We start from the raw sequence: 22310 nt of genomic DNA, 5'->3' as shown, positions 1-22310 counted from the left end.
GAGTGGATGACATGAGTTTACTTTGGCAGCCTCTCATCATTCCTCCTTGAGTTTCGGATTGCTACATCATTGGGACTATAACTAGACTGCAGAGGGTTTGATAATAGGCATGCAAGGCAACAAGTCCTTAAATCCCAGGAGCACTGTTAGGACTCTCGGGGGGTGGAGGGGGTCCAGGCTCTAGAGCCAATTCCAGCTGACAATGGGCAAGAGTTGGTCATCAGTCTATCACAGACAACCATTCACACTCACATTCACACCAATTTAGAGTTGCTAACCTGCTTGTCTTTGAGCTATGGGAGGCAGTGCCAGTGAAAACCCACACAGGCAAGAAGTGAACATGCAAACTCCACAAGGAGAGGCTATGGATGGTTGCGAGGTTCGAAACCTCTTGCCACTGCAATACCCTGTCACCCCTCCAGCTCGATCCTCCCACCTCTGTCCTGCCGGTGATCATCCCTATGAGGTCACGCAAAACCTGCCCAGTGGGCTAAAGTGACCAAAGTGGACCATGACATCATTTATAACTGTTCATGCATGAGTTACCAGATGGGCTCATCAGGAAAAAAAAGATGTGGTCACAGAAGAGTACACTGAATTAACTGCCACTTTCTTTTCTCATTATCCTCTTTGGCAAATACCGCCCATCTGGTACTATCCATATATTTGCAAATATTATGAGCTTCAGGTCTGACAGAGAAGGTTGAAGTCTTTTTAGGATCACAGCACACCAAAGACCAAAGACTAGCTGAACGACCTTGGGCTTAAGTAACTGCTAAGAGCAATGTTTGCTCAGTAATGACAAATCATGTGTGTTATAGCCCAGTGGAAGAAAATAAAGTACAAGTACTGTTATTATATTTCTCAAGCAAATGTACTTTTTACTCCACTCCATATAAACCTTGCTCTGTCTGATATGTTTTACCTGGTAAACAATTATTAAAATTGGAAATGCTAATTTTTGCTCAGTGAAAAACCAGGGCTCTGTGACTATACAAGTTTAACTTCTGGACACAAAATTCCTTCCCTTCACTTATAGTCTTTGTTCTTTGTATGTGCACTGAAGGCTTAAAATCGCACTTGTGAAAGTTGCATATTGAACCACAACTGACTTCCAAACTTCATGTTATAAAACCATGCTTGAACATTTGCATGTAAAATCTGATATAAGGCGAGCACAGAGAAACTTTCTCCTTCATCAGAGACTGCACATATGTTATTCTCTACAGTGAAGCTCAAGAATCTAAGTATTTTTGCTGCATTTGTTTTGTTGTAGTAGAATATTTTTAAATTGTGGCATTGCTTCTTTTACTTACATAAAGCTGAATATTTCTTCCATCACTGTTATAGCCTGACTCAAATATCTACTCAATTATATACTTAATCTATAGACCACAGCCTCTTTCTATGCAAAAAAGGAACAAAAGACAATAGTCTGTGAATGTCTGTTATTTTTTTTATAAACTTCGTGCAGTACAGTGTTTAAGTTTATCACACATTTAGATAAACCATAATCATTTGTCTAGATATGTCTATTTGCAAGTACATACTATATTGCCGACATAAATGCTGTCTGTGTGCAGTTTTATCACATTTTTCTTTTTCTGGAATGAAATCAAAGAAATGAAAATGTATAGAATCTGGAAGCATCTGGCTGTAGTTTTGTTTCATCATTACATCATGTAGCAGGTGTGTCCGTGGTTTCAACTCAGACCTGTAGTCACTGGGAACAGTTTTGAAGAGAGGGTGGCAGGGTTCGGGTTTACATGTGTTTACAGTCTCATCAACATAAGCAGGACAGGTCAGAGTTTAGACTCAGGAGTCAGTGATCAGAGGGGAAGCACAGTGAAAAGAATCTTTGTGGTGACTCTCTTATTGGTCATGTAGGGTAGATGAAACCACCCAACAAGAGTCCAGGGACGGCACCAGGAACAAAACACTTCAGACAAACCCAAACTGCATAAAATGCCAACCCATTGTAACCAGTGGTCCCAAAACATGTCTCTATGTACTTTACAAATATATATATGGGTAAATTACAATGTACTGGTATCTTTTCAAAAGTCTTTTTTTGAATGGTGTTTTCTAAACCCCCTCAAACCACATATACATACTGTAGTTTTTGTCACTGAAAATGATGAGTTGCATGTGCCACTTTGGGATGCTTAATAAAAATATTATTAGTTCTGTTGTTTGTTTTTCGGCTCAGGCAGCAACCTGATTCTGTACAAATGTATTATTCTTCATCTCTTTTTTTATGCCTCCTCCAGTCAGAGGTTTCTGTTAATGCCCAAGAACAGACATCTTCACCATGAATATAGCTACAAGTACTAAAGTTAACACTGATTAGAATGGAAAGACTAACAGAGGCCCATAAAAAAGTCAGACTCGTGATAACAATGAAGTTGGTCAGTTGTTTCAGTCACTCATATGGTTGTTGCATTTCTTTCAGTATCAGTATTGGAAGACAATTTACAGTGACTTCATGTTATAAATGAAAATTATATAATATGGGGGTTAAAAAATAACACAGACTCTCATTCTTCCATATATTGTGTACACTCATGCTTGACACTTTGACACAGTTACACACAGCTCAGTGACAGCCCCAGTGGCTCTGCATGGAAGAAATTCACAGTAAAAGTCATCAAAGTCTAAAATTTGAGTGAAAAAAAAACTCAGAAAAATTAAAACTTAATTCCAAACTATAGTATTTGCAAATACAACTAGTGTGTAATAACGCTAAGAATAATCACAACAACAATTTGACATTGATGATGAGCTGGTTAAATTAGCACTAATATTGCACAAAAAATATGTGAAACATCTTCACAATAGCCCAAGGTTAATTGCGTTTCATCATTAACAAAATAAATCATTTCTAGCACATTAAAATATGAAAATAGTTTTATTGTGAAAGTTCATTGTTGTTGTTATTATCATTCTGTTATTACTCTTCTTCTTTTTGTTCTCAGTGAGACTGAGTAGACTACATAACAGTGAAAATGGAGGGAGAAATATAGTGTTTCACCTGTCTTTCTGCCTGGTGTTGAGCAACACAAACACAGTTTGCCTCTCTATTTTCCCTCTTTCATTAATTCCCATCCTCCTTCTCTCCCTTCCTCCTGTCTTCCCCTTCTTATAACATTGCTTTACACAGGTGTTGTTTTCCTATTGAGAGTGTTAGAGTTGCTCTCCCTGTCTCCCTTCAGCCTGTCCAGAGTCCCCATCCCTCGCTCCCTGTCTATTGTAGATGAAGTGAATGGTGGAGGGCCAGAGCCAACAGAGTTGGGTATCAGTGCATTTGAGTTGGAAGAATTTGAGGGATTGTGGGATTTAAGTGAGGGAAGTGTACCACTCATCATCACTCCCCCTCCCACACCACCCCCATCCTTTGGGAAGCAGTTGTGGAGCTGGTAGAGCGTGGCCCTGTCCACCGTTCCATACATGGGCGGCAAACCCCCCAGCTTGGGGTCACGAGACAAGGTGTAGAGGGAAATGTCGCCTCCAGCCAGGGCTGTGTGGGAGCGAGAGTGAGGGTTTGGTAGAGTGGACACTGAGATAGGACCTTGGGAAAGTAGCGCAGAGGGGGGCAGGCCAAAGTTCTTGCCCCCACCTCCCCCTACGGGTGAGGGGTCTCGGGAGCGGGAGGGGTCAGTAGAGCGGGACGAGGAGCGGGAGCGGCGGCGGAAACGGTAGCTGGGCAGGCGGAGCATGGCATGTGTGGTGCTCTTGAAAATGTCAGTGCGAGAGCGACAGCGCAGCTCCTTGTTCTTCTCGATGTAGATGTTGACGGCCAGTACCCCCACCATCTCCGCCATGATAAAGGACAGACCACCAAAGTAAAAGGACCAACCATAGGAGTACTGCCACTTCTTATCCTCATCCTTTTTAGGAGAAATATCCCCCAGTGCAGCCGAGATGTACACGATCACACCAATTATGTTACTGAGACCTGAGACAGCACAGAAATAGTGTATTTACAAAAGAGGTAAATAAACTTTGGCAGCTACCTTTCAGAACTAATAAAGAAATTTGTCTGACATTATGATTTGTGACACTCTTAACAAATTGAACTGGCTAGATGAGGGGGTGAATGTAAAAATCTCCATTAAACTGACAGAATAGTCCAAACAACTCACCCCCCCCCCCCAAACACTGACTGTTATGGTAAGCAATGATCTCCACATCACCGCTCGCACATGCAGACAGACCTGTGCTCACACACACATACACATGTCTGCACAGATACACATCTACACATAGATGTTCATATAATTTTATGTTACCTGCAGCCACAAAGAGAATTCCTGCTCCCAAGATGATGTTCCTCTTACTTTTATAGAAACGACTAGCAGCGATGCAAACCCCTCCCATCAGCAGCAGGATGGCACTGAGGATTGGGAAGATGTTGGAAGCCCTAACTACCCCTAAAAACAAGAGTGAACATTGGTGAGCAGCAGCAAGAAAAGGTAAAAAGGGCAAGGAGAAAAGGTGATTTCTGACTGTGTATTAACTGTGTTAAAGGTATAATCTTAAGATTTTCATTCATGTTTTTGAAACTATTTACCAATAGCTATCCAGTGTAAATCGAACTTTTGATTGTTATTGGTGGGGTCTGCCATTCCCACACTAGATTCAAAACCTACGGCAACTCCCATTACCTCTGCTGCTGTGTGGAAACTCTGACAGTTGCGATCATTTTATTTGACTGACTTGTCTATTTAAAAAAAAATTACATTTGGCTGTACTGTTAAAAGGTATATCGGATGCTCTTCTGTTGTATTTTTGAAAAAAGTAGCTGCTCAAAAAACTTTAACTGTAGTATTAAACCACACTTGCTGGCACCAAAACAACCAGGACCAAAATCTAACGAATGACAACAGTAGGAAAACTCAGGCAGTCTGGTATTGTCCTCTATTCTTCATACTAACATATGCAGTGTACTAGCAACTGTAAAGTTGTTAACTAATATCACTTCATCCAGATTAAGACAATGCAAGGAGACTGTAGTCACAAAGAAAATCAAAATGGTCAAAGCTGCTCCATTAAAAATATCCACATAATACGTGAGGTGAGGAAATTAATTACTCAGATAGACACATGGTTGAATCTAACTCTTCCCATGTGGCCCTTCAGTGGTTTCAGGAGGTGTGCCAGCCACACACACACACACACGCATTACCATTCTTTTCTCATCTAGGACAACTAGGCCACAAGAGAGAAAATGCCATCTAAATGCCAGCAAAATGCCTCCGCAAACACAACACACAGAACGCAAGCTTTTTCTTTATGTGTGGACAGGCACACACGTAGCATATCATACAGCAGAAAGAAATCACTGCAGGGCACTGAGTACTAACTAGGGCACACCATGTCCCATGACTTTTGTACACATTGTCACATCTTTATTTTTTTACTGGGATTATTATCTGAGGAATGGGCAATACAAACACCAAGTTTAAAATTAAATGAAGAGCAGCTATAGGTTCATTTTCTCTTGATTTCTCATCTTCTTAGCAAAGCTTACCCTCTCCCTCTCATCGCCAATGTCTGGTAATGCGGCTATTGACTTACGGAGGACGTACTCTGCCCCGTCATGGTCAAAGTCTGCATCCTCTGGGAAGTGGTTGATCTGAGAACACACTCCTCTTTTCACTCCTGAGATATGAGAGAAGAAACAGAGGACATCAGAAAGAGCAAAAGACAAGAACTCATAGCAGCAACCTCAAGAAAAGAGAACAGCAAACGTTCTCCTGAGAGGCAAACTGACTGACACTTGGACACATTCATATCCATACTAGAAAATCCTTTGTTTAATTTAAGTACATGTGCCTGATACTAAACCTCAGCATACTGATACAGAACACAAGTTAATGGTTGTTCTAGGAAATGTGAATCAGTAACATACAAGTATGCATACACACAGACAGACAGATAAATACCCGCCAGGGTCTTGCATGTACACAGACAGACGGAACGGAGGGATGCACGCACAATGATGACAGCACACCACTGTCGCTGATGGATGGATTGTGAGAGAGATGGAGTGATGGAATGAAGAAACACAGATGAAGTGAGAGACAAACAGTAGTGGGATGAGCTGGTCTCTTTCTTGCAGCTCTTATGTTTCCACAGGTTGGTCTGTAATGAAACAGATGGAGGTACAAAAAGGCAGGAAATCATTTGTGCCACACTGATCAGTGTCGACATCCTCAGGCACAGGCTCAACAGATCCCAGACTGCTTCAGGTGAAACATGCCTTGACACTCATGCAGCTTCAGGGTATTTTTTTTTGCAAAACCTTAGTGTAAGGTAGCATTTTTGACAGATTACCTCAAGTTTCTAAAAGTAGGTTGGAAGACTGCAGTGGTGGAACTAGTTTTCAGATCCTTTACTTCAGTACAACAATACTTAAATAAAAGTACAGAAATGTTATCAGAGGACTGTGAGCTATTGAAAGTATAAATAGTAAAAGTACATTATATAATATAACAAGCATTTTATTGTTGTACCTGGTTGAAGTGGAGCTACTTTTAACTTCTTTATTTACAGTTATATAGTGTAACTTACTGGTTCTTAGCCACCTCTGCCAAAGTGTCATAAGATAAATCTGAGCTTCATGGGAGGGTTATTGGGATTGGAAAAAGAAAAAGCAAAAATTATCTGTACAAATTTGTATTTGTCTTTAGGACTTTTTTTGCAAGATTTCAGGTTTTTGTTAAAATATTGGAGAGCTTTACCCAACTGAGCCTTTAAACAATTTTAAATAAACCACTGAAAAGGTTTAAAGGGGAAATCACTCTTTGGTGGAGCTCATAGCAGTGTTTCATGTGGCTCAAGAGGTTTGGTGTGGCGGCGGCAAGTGGCAGCCTCCGAGGCTGAGAAATGAAGCCAATGCTGAAGTGCCAAAAACAACAGTCTGTGGAGATTACACTGTACACACTGTACCAGAGAAAATAGACCTGAAGCACAGTTTGAGTGAAGCGAGTGTGTCAAGGAGACATTTCATGGATTGGAGTTCCATCTGTTGCGTGAACACTGCGTCCAAAAACACGCTCCGTGTAAATTGGCCTTAATTGCACCTGTGTATGTGACTTACCGTGCTGTTTTACGGACTTACCGGGCGAGTCACTGAAGCCTCTTTCAGACATGCACTGGAACCCTGAAATTCTTTAGACATTACGCAGGAGAGAGCTATATGTGAGAATGCAAATGCCCTATTCAGTCAACCCACACCGTAAGAGGACTTTACTCTGCCAGCTCCATAGTACAAAGTCCACGTAAGGTCTGAGTGAGCTGAAGTGACCCCATGTGAGAAAGCAGCTACGTATAGTTTGGAGTATTCACACTGAGCTTGTGGGTTTGTTGATGAAATTGTCAAATAAGGTAAGAGACTCAGTTGTTTATGACCAAATTACAAACTGGCTAAATGGATGACCATCATATTCCACCTCCCGCGCGCTCTAACCAGGTGTATCTCCTGCACAAAAAACAAATGGAATCCAGCAGGTGAGAACACATGGCATGAACTACCTCCTGTTGTGTACTATATGTCTGGGCCTGATTCCGCAGATATAGTCCGGAGTCCATGTGTGAAAACGGCTTGAGGCACTTGATTAAATGATTGATTGGCTGGACTGATTTTTTGCCATGAGGGCAAACATTTTGGCATGGCAGTGCACCACTGAGAAGTGTTACCAGTAGAAATACTGCACAGATTTCTGATAAGAGCCCTAACACAACACCAAGCCAAAAAGATTGGAAATCATTGGTATAATATAGAACAATGCACTGGTTTATAAATATAACCAAAGTTATGTATGTAAAATATGAATCTGAAAAGTAACTAGTAACTCCATCTGTCAGACTTAAGTAGTAGAGTAGAAAGTAAAGCATGCATGTTTGATATGTAGTGATGCTGAAGTAGAAAGTATCATAAGTACATGTACCTCAGTTCCTGAATTAAAGCCCTGAATTACATACCCCCACTGGACGACTGAATTGTTATTCTCTTAATGACTTGAATGAAAATGGTCCTATTAGCTATATGAGGTTTGCAGTTTTATGTGCATTATGAGCAAATATCCTACAAATAAAAGAAAATTATTACTGACAGTAATTCAGTGCAACTCCACCTGCAGAGGAGCAAGAAAAGAGGGGAGGACACACCTCCACATAAATCTTTTAGGGCTAGCAGGTCCTGCATTTCCACTCCAGCCACACCTCACTGCATTACTGCACAACTACTGAGCATCTATCTGGGCTGAATATTCCACAGACATCAAGGATACTTGACCTCCAAGCCATGCCAAGACACTGTCAGCTGTGCTGCACCACAGTGTGAGAGAAAAGACTGACAAAGAGAGGAAAATACAAGAAAGGAATGAAGAAGAGAAGTCAGTTCTCTGAAATGTAATGTTTAGGGGAGTGAGACAAAGGGAAGGCAAGTGAAGAAACAGAATGGGTGAGGCAATGGAGGGAGTGGGTGGGGGTGCACTGCAGCAGAGCTGCAAGGGCTAAAGCTTATCTCTAATTAGCTGCTGTGCTATCAGGAAGCTTGAAGAAGAGGACAAATTCGCTTTGTACAGCCCAGGAATGGCTGGGGCAGCTTCATAAGGAAAGCCAAGAGGTTTTCCAAAAGACAGGAGAGACGCTACCATTCCTCACTCTGTATATAAGCAAAGACACAAACCTTTAATTCACACCGCCCCTTTGGCTGTAGCTGTTTCACTGTTAACTCTATCCCAGCCTTCACTCCTGAGTGTGAGCCAGGCTGTGTAATGAATTAGGATCTTGTGTTGCAATGACAAACTGAAGATTGAGAGATGGCTACTGCCAGTTTCTGTATTTTCCGCTGCCTGGAATAAGAACTCAGTAGGCGTCAGGGTGAATGTCGGCCTTTTGTCTCAGCACTTGAATTAAATTACTGCAACCTGAATCAAAGACAGTGATTAATGCATTATTTTGACTGAGGGTTACGCTTCAGTATCCTGTAATTATACTGCATTATAATTGTCTTCTGTCACTATGGCATGGATTAACAAATAGCAATGTGTATATACTGATCCTATAACAGCAGTGCTGCAGTTTTCTAATGAAAGTTTCCCGAGGTCAGATGAAAGGCTGCCGCTTACGAGCTTCAGCCTAGGTGTTATTCCTGTTTACACTGATTCCACTTTGCACAGTAAACTACACATGCAATTTAAAAAACACAGTGATTTACTTCAGATGACGCTTAGCGTCCTGTGCCACCAGTTCAATTCTGATGAGTGTTGAGGCAAAAGACAAAAGTTTGCAATGAGAACAAATCTAAATACACTGTAATGGATACCTCAAAGATTTGATGATCTGCATACAGTAGTTTAATAAGTAAATCCATCTGCCATCTATATAGCAGCAGATAAATGACCTAGTTGCTGTCACCCGCCACTGACCCCACTCTAAGCATCACTTTGAATCACACAAATCTTAACCATCACAGCTCAAAGCTGATTTATTCCACAAGGAATACTGGAACAAATATGATCCACAGAGCTGTGAAGTGAAAGGAGCTGCTGGTTTGGAAGTATTTTTCCCTACTCTGCATTCCCAACTTAAAAATGTTTTATTCAATATTCTTAATAATCTTCCAGTAACCATTAGCCTTTTGAATTGTGGTTTACTCCTCACTTTATCTTTTTTTGTGTACACAGGTTTGTTCCTTTGAATTAAAATGAAGCAACCTACTAATTCAGGATGGTTTCATGCCCATTTAAGCAATGGAAATAATGCCCCAAATGTCTCCTCCTACTCTACAACTCTCCCTTTTCTGAGCTGACATAAGATCAATAAGACTTGAAAGAACATTTAACAGTTTAGATCACAAAAAAAAAATCCAGTTCATTCTTCACTTCCTATGTTATGAAGTAACAAGATATGGATCTATATTAAATGCTATAAATAGGAAAAAGTTGGCAGTATGGTCTTATACAAACCTCCATGCACGATCTAACCTGAAATTATCAGCCTCAACCAAGGTAAAGTTGTTTCCCAAGTGTATCTGAATCAGTCCAAATTCTACCATTAGACCCAGTATGACTTTTTCTACTATTATTGTTTGCACTACTGTCACTGACTGTACATGGTTTTGAGTCGCAGCTTAATGGCTGTACCGTTTAGATTTATCCTAATTATGTCAATCCAGTTCTTATTTTATTCTATTTTTATTCTACCTTATTCTATTTTAGTTCCTAAATGTTATGGCACCCAATACTAGGTGAGAGAGAAACGGTATTTCGATTTCTGTATGTCCTGCACATATGGTGAATTGACAATAAAATCCTTGAACCTTGAATCTTGACTTCTTCTCTACCTTCCAGGCAGCATATCCTCCACAATCCAGAATGGGTGAGGGCCCCAGGGTCCTTCTTGTCTTTGTTATGAGGATCATCTTGGGTGATGTTGGCTGTGCTGTTGCAGATGAGGGCACGGGAGTACAGCCAATAGTCCGTCCCTATTGCCACCGTCATCAGGCCGAAGGCAGCGAATGCCCCCACGGTGGTGAGGAGGATCTGGATCCCCTTCTCACACACCATACCTTTAAGAGGTAAAGAAAAAAGGAGGACAGAAGGAAGGAGAAGAAGAAAAGACAGACACTGAGATTGGAATAAATAGACCAACCAAGCAAGAGTGTGTTTATAGTTGCAGACAAAGTGTAGTTTATTTAAGAAAAAGACAGTAGGCATGCCGGTGAGATGATGAGGGGCAGGAAGAGGTGAGGGGCACCGCTGGGAGGGAAAGACAGAGGCAATGAGAAAAGATGAGAGAGAAGAGGAGGTGGATGTGGGAGGTGCATAAGTGGCCTTATGATGTGTCCTTGGAGGAGAGCTGGATGATTCTGCTGACTCCACTTAACAAGACAGAACTGATGTGAAACACAACAGATCACACCCTCCAAATATCAGTCTACTATTATTAATGACCCCCTCCCCCCAGCACACAGCAGATCACCTTGTACCTGTTAACGTCCTTATGGGTAGGCAATGTGGATGCACCTTTTACATGCAAAAATGTATGTAGGATTTCACACAAACAGCATTATATATTTAAAACTCATGACTCTGACCCAGGTGTATGTGTGCTGCCATAAAGTGGCCTCAGTGTCCTGCAGTTGAGGCCATGCAGAACTTTCAACATCAGAAGTTTTCCTTTCATGCTGCCAAAACTGATACTAATCAAGACTGTAATAGAATGAGGCAAAATTTTGCCTAAATTATGCCAAAGTGAGATTTACCTGATGGCGAGTTTCTATCCTTCGACTCAATTTTGAAACCTTTCTTGTTCTCGTCAGTGAAGAACTTTCTGTCCCCTCAATTCGGACAGCATCCATCGACTGTTTTCACCCACTCCCCTCTCTCCCTCTATCTCCTCTTTCTCTTTCTCTCTCTCCCTTATTGCAAAGTTGGTCCTGGTAGAGGCTGTGGTTTGGGCAGCTGTCCCGTTCTCCGTTCGTCCACTGTTAGCAGAAAGCTCGAACGAGAAAACCCATGGCCACAGCTCTGCTGCTACACATGAAATAAAACAGAAGACATTGTGCACTGTGTTAGTGATTTTAGTGAGGTTAGGCAATGATATTGCAAGATGAAAAGGAGCAATATAATAAAATAATACCTTTATTCCAAAGAATTTAAAATGCATGACCATGTTATCATAGCTGTGACTAACCAGCATTATCATCATCACTTAATCTGATCATGAAGAGAAGAGGAACCCAGAGCGGGCTTTGCTCAAACGGGGGCTTTATTCTGCCTTGTCAGTGAACATATTATTTTATATATTGCCCTCTTATGCTTTGTATACTCCACTGCAAACTTATATACATTTTTAGCCAACTACTGAATGTTTTTCCACCCTTAGTAGCACTTACATTACTGCACATTACTGCTTCCCCAAAATAGATAGCACTGCTTCCCATGTCATGTCACAATCACATTGACCATAAGCTCTTAAAGGGGAGGCCTGACCAGTGTCACTGTGAAGAAATATTCACAATCTGTTAAACATCATCCATTAATGTCTGTGGCAGATGCTTTGTACTGTATGAACTTGATGATTATGCTGACCAGGGGAAACGAGGATACACCCATCTGAGGAACAATGGCCGTTGTGTGATGTCATGTGAAAAGTTAATTTACAACAATCACATATAATACAACAAAACATGATTAAACTTCAATATTTAAAATAAAAATAATTAATTTTTTTCCCCCCATTTTTTGTTTAGCCATGCTAGTGGCATGGCTCTAGGGATGTCATTGATAATCTGTCAGTTCCTCTACATGATGTGAGATTTCACCCTCACAGATCAACTGCCATGAAATTTTCTACAGATACTGGAGGTCTCCAAAGGATGTATCATATTGTTTTTGGTGAGCCTCTTGACTTCTGCAGCGCTACCATGGCCTTGCCATTTGTTACTTTTAGTGAAATATCAAGTTTTGGATAGATTGCCATTAAACTTGATAAACACACTCACAGACCCCTTGGGATGAATTGATATCATGTAATCAGGATCCACTGAGTTCCAACATTGGATCAAATTAATAAATTGTGTGATACTGGTTAAAATAAACCTATTAATGTTGTCATTGTAAGCATGTTAGCATGCAGATGCTAACACTTACCACAAAGCACCACTATATGCCTAACTAGCCAAGCAGAACCATAGCTTGGACATTGACTTTTAATCTTGTGCTTGAAAATGACTTTCATGATTAACCTATTATAAAACCATTTGCTGATTAATGTTCTGCCAATCGGTGCTTTATTTTATTAATGAAGAACCATACTGTGACAGATTGATTAATTATAGTAGTGGCATTAGTACAGGCTAAAGACAGAATAATTCCAGAGCAAGTTGTACTGCTTCTAGTCAGAATAAGAGGAGCAAGAGGGGGAGGCAGAGAGGACCAACCCGACATTGTTACCATAGCAACATTGAATTCCAAAGTCTGGATCAGCATAGAGTGAGGAGGGGGGAAGGAGAGGGGCAAGAGATGGAGGGAGAAAGAGGCAGGGAGAGGACAGAGAAGCAAAAGCAGAGAGAAGAAAGAAAGAGGCAGAAAGAAGGGAGAATGATAAGTCACTAGCGTTGACTCCAGACAGACAGATCAGTGCATTAATGCACTATATCAGTACATTAGTGTGTGACCACTGCGACACAGATTCTCCAGACACAGACACACATTCACTTATAAATACACAAGAAAAGGGTGTCAGTGTCTCTTCTTGATAAACTGAAGAGAAAAATGTGAAAGGAAAGCAGCACATAATTTTCCTCAAACATTATTTAACAGGCATAATGCAGTGCAGTCATGTCTGTTAATATTTAATGATGCAATATGGCATTGTGATCAAAATAGGTTACATCCTGTTTGCATTGTGAGACCCAAAACACCACTGCATCAGAGAGAGACAGACAGATGGAAGGAAAGACAGTGTGTTGTGTTTTGTTAGATGTGTACTTACAGTATGCGTGTGTGTGTGTGCACATTTCCTCTCCAGTTCATCTCAGGATGGGTTTAGTCCAATCTTACTGAATCCCGCTAATGCTCCCCTCACTTACTCCATTAGCTTCAGCCTTGTAACTCTGCATTCAGGCTCCTTATTATGCAAATTGTCAAATGACAAAATCACAGTGCAGCTTATGTATATATTATGGATTTAAATGTGCAAGCAAACAAGTGATTGTGATTGCGCATATGTGTGTAGCATGACCTTCCAACATTATCAACATGCTGCTACTTCCTGAGGCAAATACATGTCCAGAAGGGCTTACAGTAAAAATGCAGTATCTAATACGGGTGTGTTTGTGGCCTTAGGCTCCAGTATTTAATTAATGACCTTAACAATAACCTACTAAGTTATTCCCCTTAGCAAGAACTCCCCTGTGTAGGAGATGATAATTGTCATTTAATTATCTTTAATTTCTATTTGCCACCAATAATTAAGGAAGAGGGAACAAGGGGAATGAGAGCAATAGAGTGTGAAGAACAAGAGGCACAAAAAAGTGTGAGTTTACCTGAATGGGTTCGATTATGGGACTATACAAAATAATGTTAGAGCCGTCACAAGGAGGGGAGGGATTTTTTTTTTGTTTTTTGGCTGATACTGGTCAGGACTTTGTTGGTAGTGGTGGGGGGGCAAAAATGATTTGCTTATATTTTGGCCCACAGTGTCATCCTCTGTTTCCTGGTCAGAATAAAGCATGTGCAGAGTTTGACATGACAAAGAAACTTTCTCTGACCTCGCTTTAAAACTTCAAGACATGCATGTATGAACATGATTTGTGACAAATATTTGGGAAGCTAATAACTGTCTAATAAGCAACTAAAAAGGTGTGATATGCAGCACACATGCAATGAGAATGGGTGTCATGTTGAAGTAGGAGACGTCTTATTTTGAGTAAAATGAACATACTGAATAATATTTACATGTTTAAAGATCTGTTTTTCAAAAAGAAAAAAAATTGATGAGCTTTGGGGATTTTTGTAGTTTTTTGTGGAAAAACCATGGGATACGGTTTATTAATCAAAGCAAGGTTATGTCTTTATGCATGACTGAAGAGGACCTTTAATGGCCTCATATGCAGAGGACAGCAGTTCTGCCTCTGTAAAAGGGTTTTATCGATGTCTACATTGGTGGCACACATTAGAAAGGGTACACAAAGGTGAACTAATTTAACATTGCAATATTATTTTAATACATTGTGGATATTTGAGTGTTTCAGCTAAAACGATGGACAGGCTGACAGTGCCCAGCAGGGAAGCCACCAAAACGTGATCGCCCCCTGGTGGATATTTGTAGTATAGATCATAAATCCCGCCTCCTCCATGTTAGTGGATGGGACATGAGCCACACTAAAAACTCAAACAGTACAAATAAAGTAATATTTTCCCAGAGGTCACTTTTATTGTGTTTGTAGATATTATCACGTGGATGTGTCCACAAGTGGCCGTGTTTCTCATAAGTTTGTTTTTAATAAGTTACTAATGATATAAAAAGAGGTATTTCAGTTGATTTGACAGCTTTGATCGGCGGCCCAATGATGTCATTCCAATTTTAGTCACTACTGCGCAGAATCTGGCAGCAAAAAAGCAAGATGGCAGCCACCATATTCATGATATTTTGGTTTCATTTTTGCATAATGGAGGGACAAGATGATGCCATGTCCATCATCCATATGTATATATATATATATGTATAGGGTAGCGTTCAAAGACAACTAGTTATTTTCACACACTGAGCTGTAGTCCACTCCTCATCTCAGCTAGTATCTTGAGGCTACATCAGCTAATATAGGTGCCAGGTTTTAACAACAAAGAAGAATGTGTGGAATAAAAAAGACATTATCTATGATTCTGCTGAATTGATGGTAATTCTTTTGTTCCCCAGGTATGCATCATGGGTACAGCAAAGTTATATGAGTACAGTACTTAATCAGCAGAGTACTCCTTTAACTACCCTGAGGAGGACCTTGCTTTTTACAAAGTGAAACATGGCTCAGGCTGTCTAACCACCTCACAGCTAACTAACCCTTATAGTGATGCTGTTCAAGTATGTTTGCAACACTCACAGGACTCTGGGCCAGCCAGAGGCCAATTATCCAGAGCAGGATGCACTGTAACAACAAAGGCCAGGCACTTAGTTTTTGGAGCTAGGTGTTGCAGGGACTAGGCCCTTCTTTGTCAGAAAACTTTAGATGTGATCAGAACTACCTGCGTGACTCGTTCCCAGCATGACAGATTGTTTTGCGCACATAAAATCAAAGCACACCCAATGAGTTTTAACCTCGTGAATGCAGCCTTAAATCACACAGGAAATCTGAACTTGACTTGGTAGCAGCTGCCTCATTAGCTATTCATTGCATAAATCAGCTCCCAAACTGCTTGTTGAATAAATTATGACATCTGTAATATTTTCCCACACATGTGAAAGGTAATGATCCTGTGCTGGCATGTGAAAATATCTAGTCTAGTGTGGATACACAACAAAGTCGCACCACTTTGACTACTACATGTCCAGAAGAGGAGATACCTCCAAATAACCAAAAACAGGACTGCAGTTAGTGAAAATACTGTAAGTTAATGCTGACTGCTGAAAAAAGATGCACTAAGACTACTTATGATGACAGTGCCAAAAATACATGCAGTGCATTCTATTCTGAGTGTTTGGTGGCAGCAGTGAACATTAAGAAAACATGCCTAAATATTCAGAGCAGTGACTGCAGGGAGTTCTCTCCTTAGTCACGAGATAAAGCTACACACCTGAGCTCATTGCTGAGATCCGACAGCTGACATATATAAATTTACATCTCTACATGCATGCCGGCACAAACACACAACAAGAAATCAACACACAAACAAACCCCTGGCCTGCACGCAAATATGCAGCCTCAAATCCCCACAATTCAAAAAGATGCCAATAAAATCATAAAACATGTCATCTTTAAAAGGCAGTTTAAAGCAAAGCAGAATTTACCATTAAGGGTCCACCATGATCCTCAGACGGCACGTGACCAACTCTCCACATGTCTGAGCAGAACAGCCTGGGGATGGAGTTACAGTAACACCTTGGTCTAAGAGGCTCCCAAAATAAAGCATCTGTGGATGACCACATGCTCATAAACTGATAAACATATGCTTTAACACATATGGGTAGAAGAGAGATTTCACAGAATCCTGGTGTCCCCAGAAGTGACTCCAAGCAGATAACTCCACATAAAACCACAAATCGTCACTTTTACACTTTGGTTTTTGTATAGATTAAATAAACAAGATGATACATGTAAATGACTGAGCTTTAGATGTGTTGGTGGGCAGATTTTCCTGCCTTTGGAAAGCCCATGCCAGCTGTTTCCAGCTGTATCTAATCATTATGCTATGCCATGATTGAAGGACAGGCTAGGAGCTCACAGACGCCACCAAAACTTAATCGCCCCCTGGTGGCTGGTTCCAATATAGGTCATAAATCCCTCACCTCCATGTTAGTGGATGGGACATGAGCCAAACTAAAAGAGTACAAGTCAGATACAAAAAAATTCCCAGAGGTGATTATCTGTGGATTTTGTCAGATAATTTCACACAGATTTGTCCATAAGTGGTCATTTTTTTCTATAAGTTTGTTTTTAATAAGTTATTTGATTATATAAAAAAGGATGGGCAGCACGTGGTTAGCGCTGTTGCCTCACAACAAGCAGGTTCTGGGTTCGAGCCCCGGCCAACCTGAGGCCTTTCTGTGCGGAGTTTGCATCAGGTTGGACCCTGCCTCTCGCCCGCAGCTGGCTGGGATTGGCTCCAGCCCCCCGTGACCCCGTTTGGGACTAAGCGGTTTAGAAAATGGATAAAAAAGGGTGTATTTCAGTTGATTTGACAGCTTTGATTGCTGGTCAGATGGTGTCACTGGTCGCTACTGCAGCGGTATTGACAATATTTTGGCTTTATTTTTGCAGAGTGGAGGAAAGTGGTGACGCCATGTCCAGGTTATGTCATTGTGCTAAGTCAAGCTAACTGGTTTCTGGTTGTAGTTTGAAATTTACCATACATACTGACGAGTGCTATTTATCTTTTCATCTACTTCTTGACAAGAAAGTGAATAATAATATTTTTAAAAAGATTTAAAAAATCCACATATTAACATTTTCAAAAGCTGTCAACCACATCTCATGGTTTTCTTAAGCAAATAAATAAGATAAATAATAAGTGAGAAAACTCTTGTGGACTTTGAGTTTATTTAAGTGGTTACAATTAATTTTCTGCCAGTTGACAGAATCTTTTCAATCAATCTAACAGATAGGCCTCATGTCATTCATTTATTTAATCATTAGTGTAGTATTAGAGTGCTACATCTTACCTAATCTGTGCATGTTAGACAAATCTGTAGCTCAAATATGAACAATCTCAGTCACATAAGCTACTGTAGTTTACATAAATGTTGGTGATGGTAAAAATGTCAGTGAAGTTTTGTCTTGTTGTTGTTTTAAAACTAAATCTCATACACATTTACACCCTGTTGTAAAGAGTGAAGAAGCTTTGGTCACAAGTCCCGTGTTGTGCATCCCCAGTTCAGACACACTAATATTCTGTCTACTGTGTGTCCCCGCACAGAGACACGTTGGTGTACAAGAAACCACTGACATGATATGGTTCAATCAGGGGCTCTTGCTATTCTCTCAGAGGGTGTGCTAACTTGCAAAGCACTTAAAAATACCAGAACTGTGAGTTAAATGATGCACAGCTCACAAATGAGACAGGAGTCAATTAGAAAGTTTTGGATAAACGCCCCTGCTTGATTTATACTGTACTTGTTTAGGCACAATGGTAGGTTCAAACTTTATCACCCTGTAATGAATATGTAGCTCTTTGTTTTGTGTGGAGATTTTAATTGATATATCTGTTTGTGGCTCTCATACAGTGCTGAACTCCCTCCTGAGGCCTGTCTGAAGAGCGGAAGGACAATAATAAATGTTAGATCATCAAGAAAACTGCAGCAAAGGCACTGATCCTCTGAACAATAGCTACATGACAGATATGATGATCATTGCACATTTAGTTCTCCTCAGAGAAAGTAACAGAGTGAGAAACAGACCTCACCACCCATATGAAATTAGAGTGAAATAGCAAGGCAGAACTGAAGTTACAGACTTCTTATACAGCTCTTTCCCAATTGTTCTGAACTACTCTGCATTAGATGATTATGATATGGTCAGCGCTAAAACACTAGAGACTGTGTGGGCTATACACACTCAGTATTGACTGCAGTGAGTCACCCTACAGCGTAAACAGCAGATCTTAGAGCTGGCTGAGGAGTTCTAAAAGTAATCCAAAATCATGAAGGCCACACACACATTACACACAGTACAGGTGGTAAACAGCAGTCATTTGGAGTGCTATGACTCAAGGAATTACACTCTATTATCACTTGTTGGAAAATGCTTGATTTATCACTGGACATGCCCTTTAAGGTACATAAAAGCGTAAGCCTTAAACCTATAATGTATATAAGGCAAATGTGCAAACCAGAGGTTAACGATTTATGTCACTTCCACGTTTTCAGATGTATCTACCTAGTTGGATTGCATTTTAATTAACTGTATAATTAAAGGTCTTATCAGATTAATATTTGCATTTAATTACAGCAGAATATCCAAAAACTACTATTTAGTTTGCAGCCACCACCCACATTTTGACACCATCACTTCACTCAGATAATATGCGTCAAATTCAAAAGTTCAATAGGAACCCTGTGGCGCTGCTCACATTAAGTGGAAGTCAAACATTCTGTATCTGCATTGAAGCCATAACAGAGCAGGCGCTGGTGCTTGCTTTGAAAACCTCCTAAAAGGATTGAGCACCTAAATCAAACGCTCAGCAGGGAAACACCGGCAGGGCTACAAGCATCAAAATCTGCAAGTGGCAACAATAGGGGATTTCATACCAGATAATTAATCTCTGAGAAACCATTCAGTTTTACCTGCCATGGTCTGCAGCTCCACAGACGACAGGTATAACTCACTAGACCTTAGACAGAAACTCCCGAATGCGGCAGTGCACATTTCTAGAGCATCTCCGATTCAAGACGTTTAATTCCACCTTTAGCCCAGATGTGGTCTGAGCTATCACGAAACGTATTGATTGATAAGTTGCGAGACGTTTGGTGGCCTTTTACTCTCGATCTGTCAGAATACAGAGCACAGGTTGGCCAGAGAGAGGAGACGGAGTAGAAAATTAACCTCGTAACTCATGAAATAACGGGATGTGGCCCGGGTCCAACGTGAAGCTAAGGCAAAAGCTGTGCAGACCAGTGATTAGACACATAGAGGAGCCACGCACGGGGCTGGGAGCGTGGAAAGCTCAAGTATAGTGATGCGGACTGCGGTGCATTCATTAATAGAGTAAGCTACACACATCACCCTGCCTGCATAGGATACACGGTGGAAAATGGACGCCTAGCAGCCGGTAGAGAGAGAACTCACTGGACTGGGACACAAACATTAAGACACACATCCACATACACAGAGATAAGTCATGGTTGTGGGATAAGTAGGCGACCTTTTCAGCACATACAACAGATATTTAATTCCTAACACCTGCTGTGCTGGTGCACAGAGAGCTTCAAATTAACTATTCTAAGCCTTTCATTTGCATAATAGACGTTGCCGTCGCTAATTATAGGCCCGCGCAAATAGGTGGGAAATATCATTCAGTATTTAATCAGAGAGGCGGCAGAAGTGTGAGGATTATTATCATTATTTATTTCGCCAAATCCCCTAGTCTGCACTGTCAGTAGTGGGCTAAGTTGCAGGCAACGTGAAACAAATCAATGTGGCGTGTAAATTACACTGGGTGAACTATGATTCATTAGGCTACAAAGTAAAAACAACAGTGACACAGTAACCATAATAATTAGAAGAATCTTGTGGAGGTCTTACCTGCAGGGTTTTTATTTCAGCGATTCGCAGCGCGTCGCACTCCCAAAAAGAAGGAGATGGAGGGAAAAAGAAGAGAGGGGGTGCAGGTGGATGGGCTAAATAACGGGTCTATCGAGGCAACAAATAACTAAATAGAAGAGGATGAATAGAATTGATAGCAAATAAGAAACGCACAGGGGGCTGGAAATCTATTCTTGATTAAATTTAAATCAGCCAGTGATGGAAAAGGGTTGAACATGTATAAAAGGGCCAACACAGATCACGTCACTGAGCAGGGATTCGTCTACAGTGGATGTGGCCGCTGCTGCTTGTGCGTACTCGGGGAGAATGCATCTCCCCCTCCCCTCCGGTTGGACGAACGCTGCCTGTCTGCTCCGTTGTCTGTTTCTCCCACACTGAGCCCGACGCGAGCAACTTGCCGCATCCCACCAAAACTCTTCAGCGATGTGAACGATGACGGATACAATGTCAGAATCGAGACAAGACGATATCCACCACGGTGTGTTGTGCTACAAGACCATGACGACCCCTGCCCCCACCCTAACCCCTCGTCTCTCCTCTCTTTGTCATATTGAGGGTTTTGGTCTGGATGTGCTTATTGGAGCGTGTACTGTGCGCATTTAAGTAGAATATTATCCTGTTGACCAGATTGTCTGTCTGTGTTTTATTGCTGTCGATATTTTTTTGCTGGAGATCGCCAGTGGGGCACTTTTCCTCTGTGATGATGATGATGATGGTGATGAGGGCCACGCTGGTAGTTCTGGGAAAGGCAGCACATGGAGAGGGGGGGGGGGGGGTGGGGGGCTTCTATCATTAGAAGCAGAACTTCGAGCTGTCTCTCAATTGCGACATTTGACTAATTTTGCCACTGTTATTTGGCCAACAGACTATAGGAATGTGACTAGTTGTGATATAGACTAAATTATATCATCCACAGATCTATAAAAATGGACCCAGTTCTGGTCTTACACAACAGTTAGGATGCACAAAGCTGAGCGGATGATGACCTTCAACACAGTAGCTTTAAAATGGCTTTGCTACCCAGTTCATCCCTCTCCCTGTCTCACTGTAGGTCTCTCTCTCTCACACACGCACACACACAGAAAGGGGAGATGGAGAGAGCTAATACGAAGTGACAGGTCTTTCATGCAGTAATGGTGATGGTGAAAAGCGAGATCCATCCAACTCACACTGCCACATACTGAGACACACACACACACACAACTCTCTGTTCTCATGCTTTTTAGTTTTATTGACTTGTGGATACTTAATGTGTGACTTCTTAACCTGTCTAACACCTATCACTAGCTATCTATCACACACACACACACACACACACACATTAAGACATCGTAGCTCTTTATTTCTATAATTTACATCTTACACATCTTGACCAAAAGCTTGTATTTCTTTCTTATTGCACTTTGAAAGAAATACTGTATGTATTCAACATAGACATTCTGGTTTTGGAGACACAAATAGATTTAATTAAACCATTTTTATGACCATTTATTCCAGTCGTTTACTGCTACAGACTGTTTATAATAAACTAGATGCATACACCCATACAGCACCCATACAGATCAATGGTTGCCCTCAGGTTGTGGTAGCTTGTTGTGATTGAGTAGAGACCCTGGTTCAAACCCACTGGTTCACTGCAGTGCAGTTTGCATTCACCATCACAGAGAGCAGGCAGAAAAGAACTCTTTGTGTGATGTTAATGTAAGAGCATGCTGCGTTTTTATCACTCCATTTAAAGGTTTTATTAGAGGAAAGTGAGCAACAGATGTCAAAACATTCAAGAACAATGATCTTATTACAATTTATACTCCTTTATGTA

At 41.0% G+C, this 22310-nt stretch overlaps 1 protein-coding gene across 6 annotated transcripts; it reads right to left on the bottom strand.

Moving 5' to 3' along the window:
• Nucleotides 1-1451: 1451 nt before the first annotated feature.
• cacng8b (calcium channel, voltage-dependent, gamma subunit 8b) lies at nucleotides 1452-20929 on the bottom strand. Of its 6 annotated transcripts, none has more exons than XM_020617655.1 (6): nucleotides 20471-20929; nucleotides 11276-11546; nucleotides 10331-10579; nucleotides 5578-5661; nucleotides 4290-4430; nucleotides 1452-3955 (listed from the first exon to the last, which is right to left on the bottom strand). In XM_020617655.1, exons 3-6 carry the CDS (start codon nucleotides 10575-10577, stop codon nucleotides 3153-3155), a joined length of 1275 nt encoding a protein of 424 aa, XP_020473311.1. In that variant the 5' UTR covers nucleotides 10578-10579; nucleotides 11276-11546; nucleotides 20471-20929; the 3' UTR covers nucleotides 1452-3152. The 6 variants fall into 6 exon arrangements, with proteins under 6 accessions (XP_020473311.1, XP_020473312.1, XP_020473315.1 ...); XM_020617656.1 differs by having other exon boundaries at nucleotides 11276-11543; XM_020617659.1 differs by having other exon boundaries at nucleotides 10355-10579; nucleotides 20471-20928.
• Between the last annotated feature and the right edge of the window lie 1381 nt (nucleotides 20930-22310).

This window comes from Monopterus albus, unplaced genomic scaffold (genome assembly GCF_001952655.1).
Source record: "Monopterus albus unplaced genomic scaffold, M_albus_1.0 scaffold192.1, whole genome shotgun sequence".
Taxonomy (NCBI): Eukaryota; Metazoa; Chordata; class Actinopteri; order Synbranchiformes; family Synbranchidae; genus Monopterus; species Monopterus albus.
Note: the sequence above shows the minus strand (reverse complement) of the source record. Positions and strands in the feature narration are given on the sequence as shown.

Excerpts from the sequence above, each read along its gene's own strand:
- cacng8b (XM_020617653.1), bottom strand. The coding sequence starts at position 6,213 with ATGTCGACACTGATCAGTGTGGCACAAATGATTTCCTGCCTTTTTGTA. Across the intron at positions 5,662-5,945 it reads TACATGCAAGACCCTGGCGG|GAGTGAAAAGAGGAGTGTGT; the intron begins GTATTTATCTGT and ends CTCATATCTCAG. Across the intron at positions 4,431-5,577 it reads CGGGGCAGAGTACGTCCTCC|GGGTAGTTAGGGCTTCCAAC; the intron begins GTAAGTCAATAG and ends TCTTGTTTTTAG.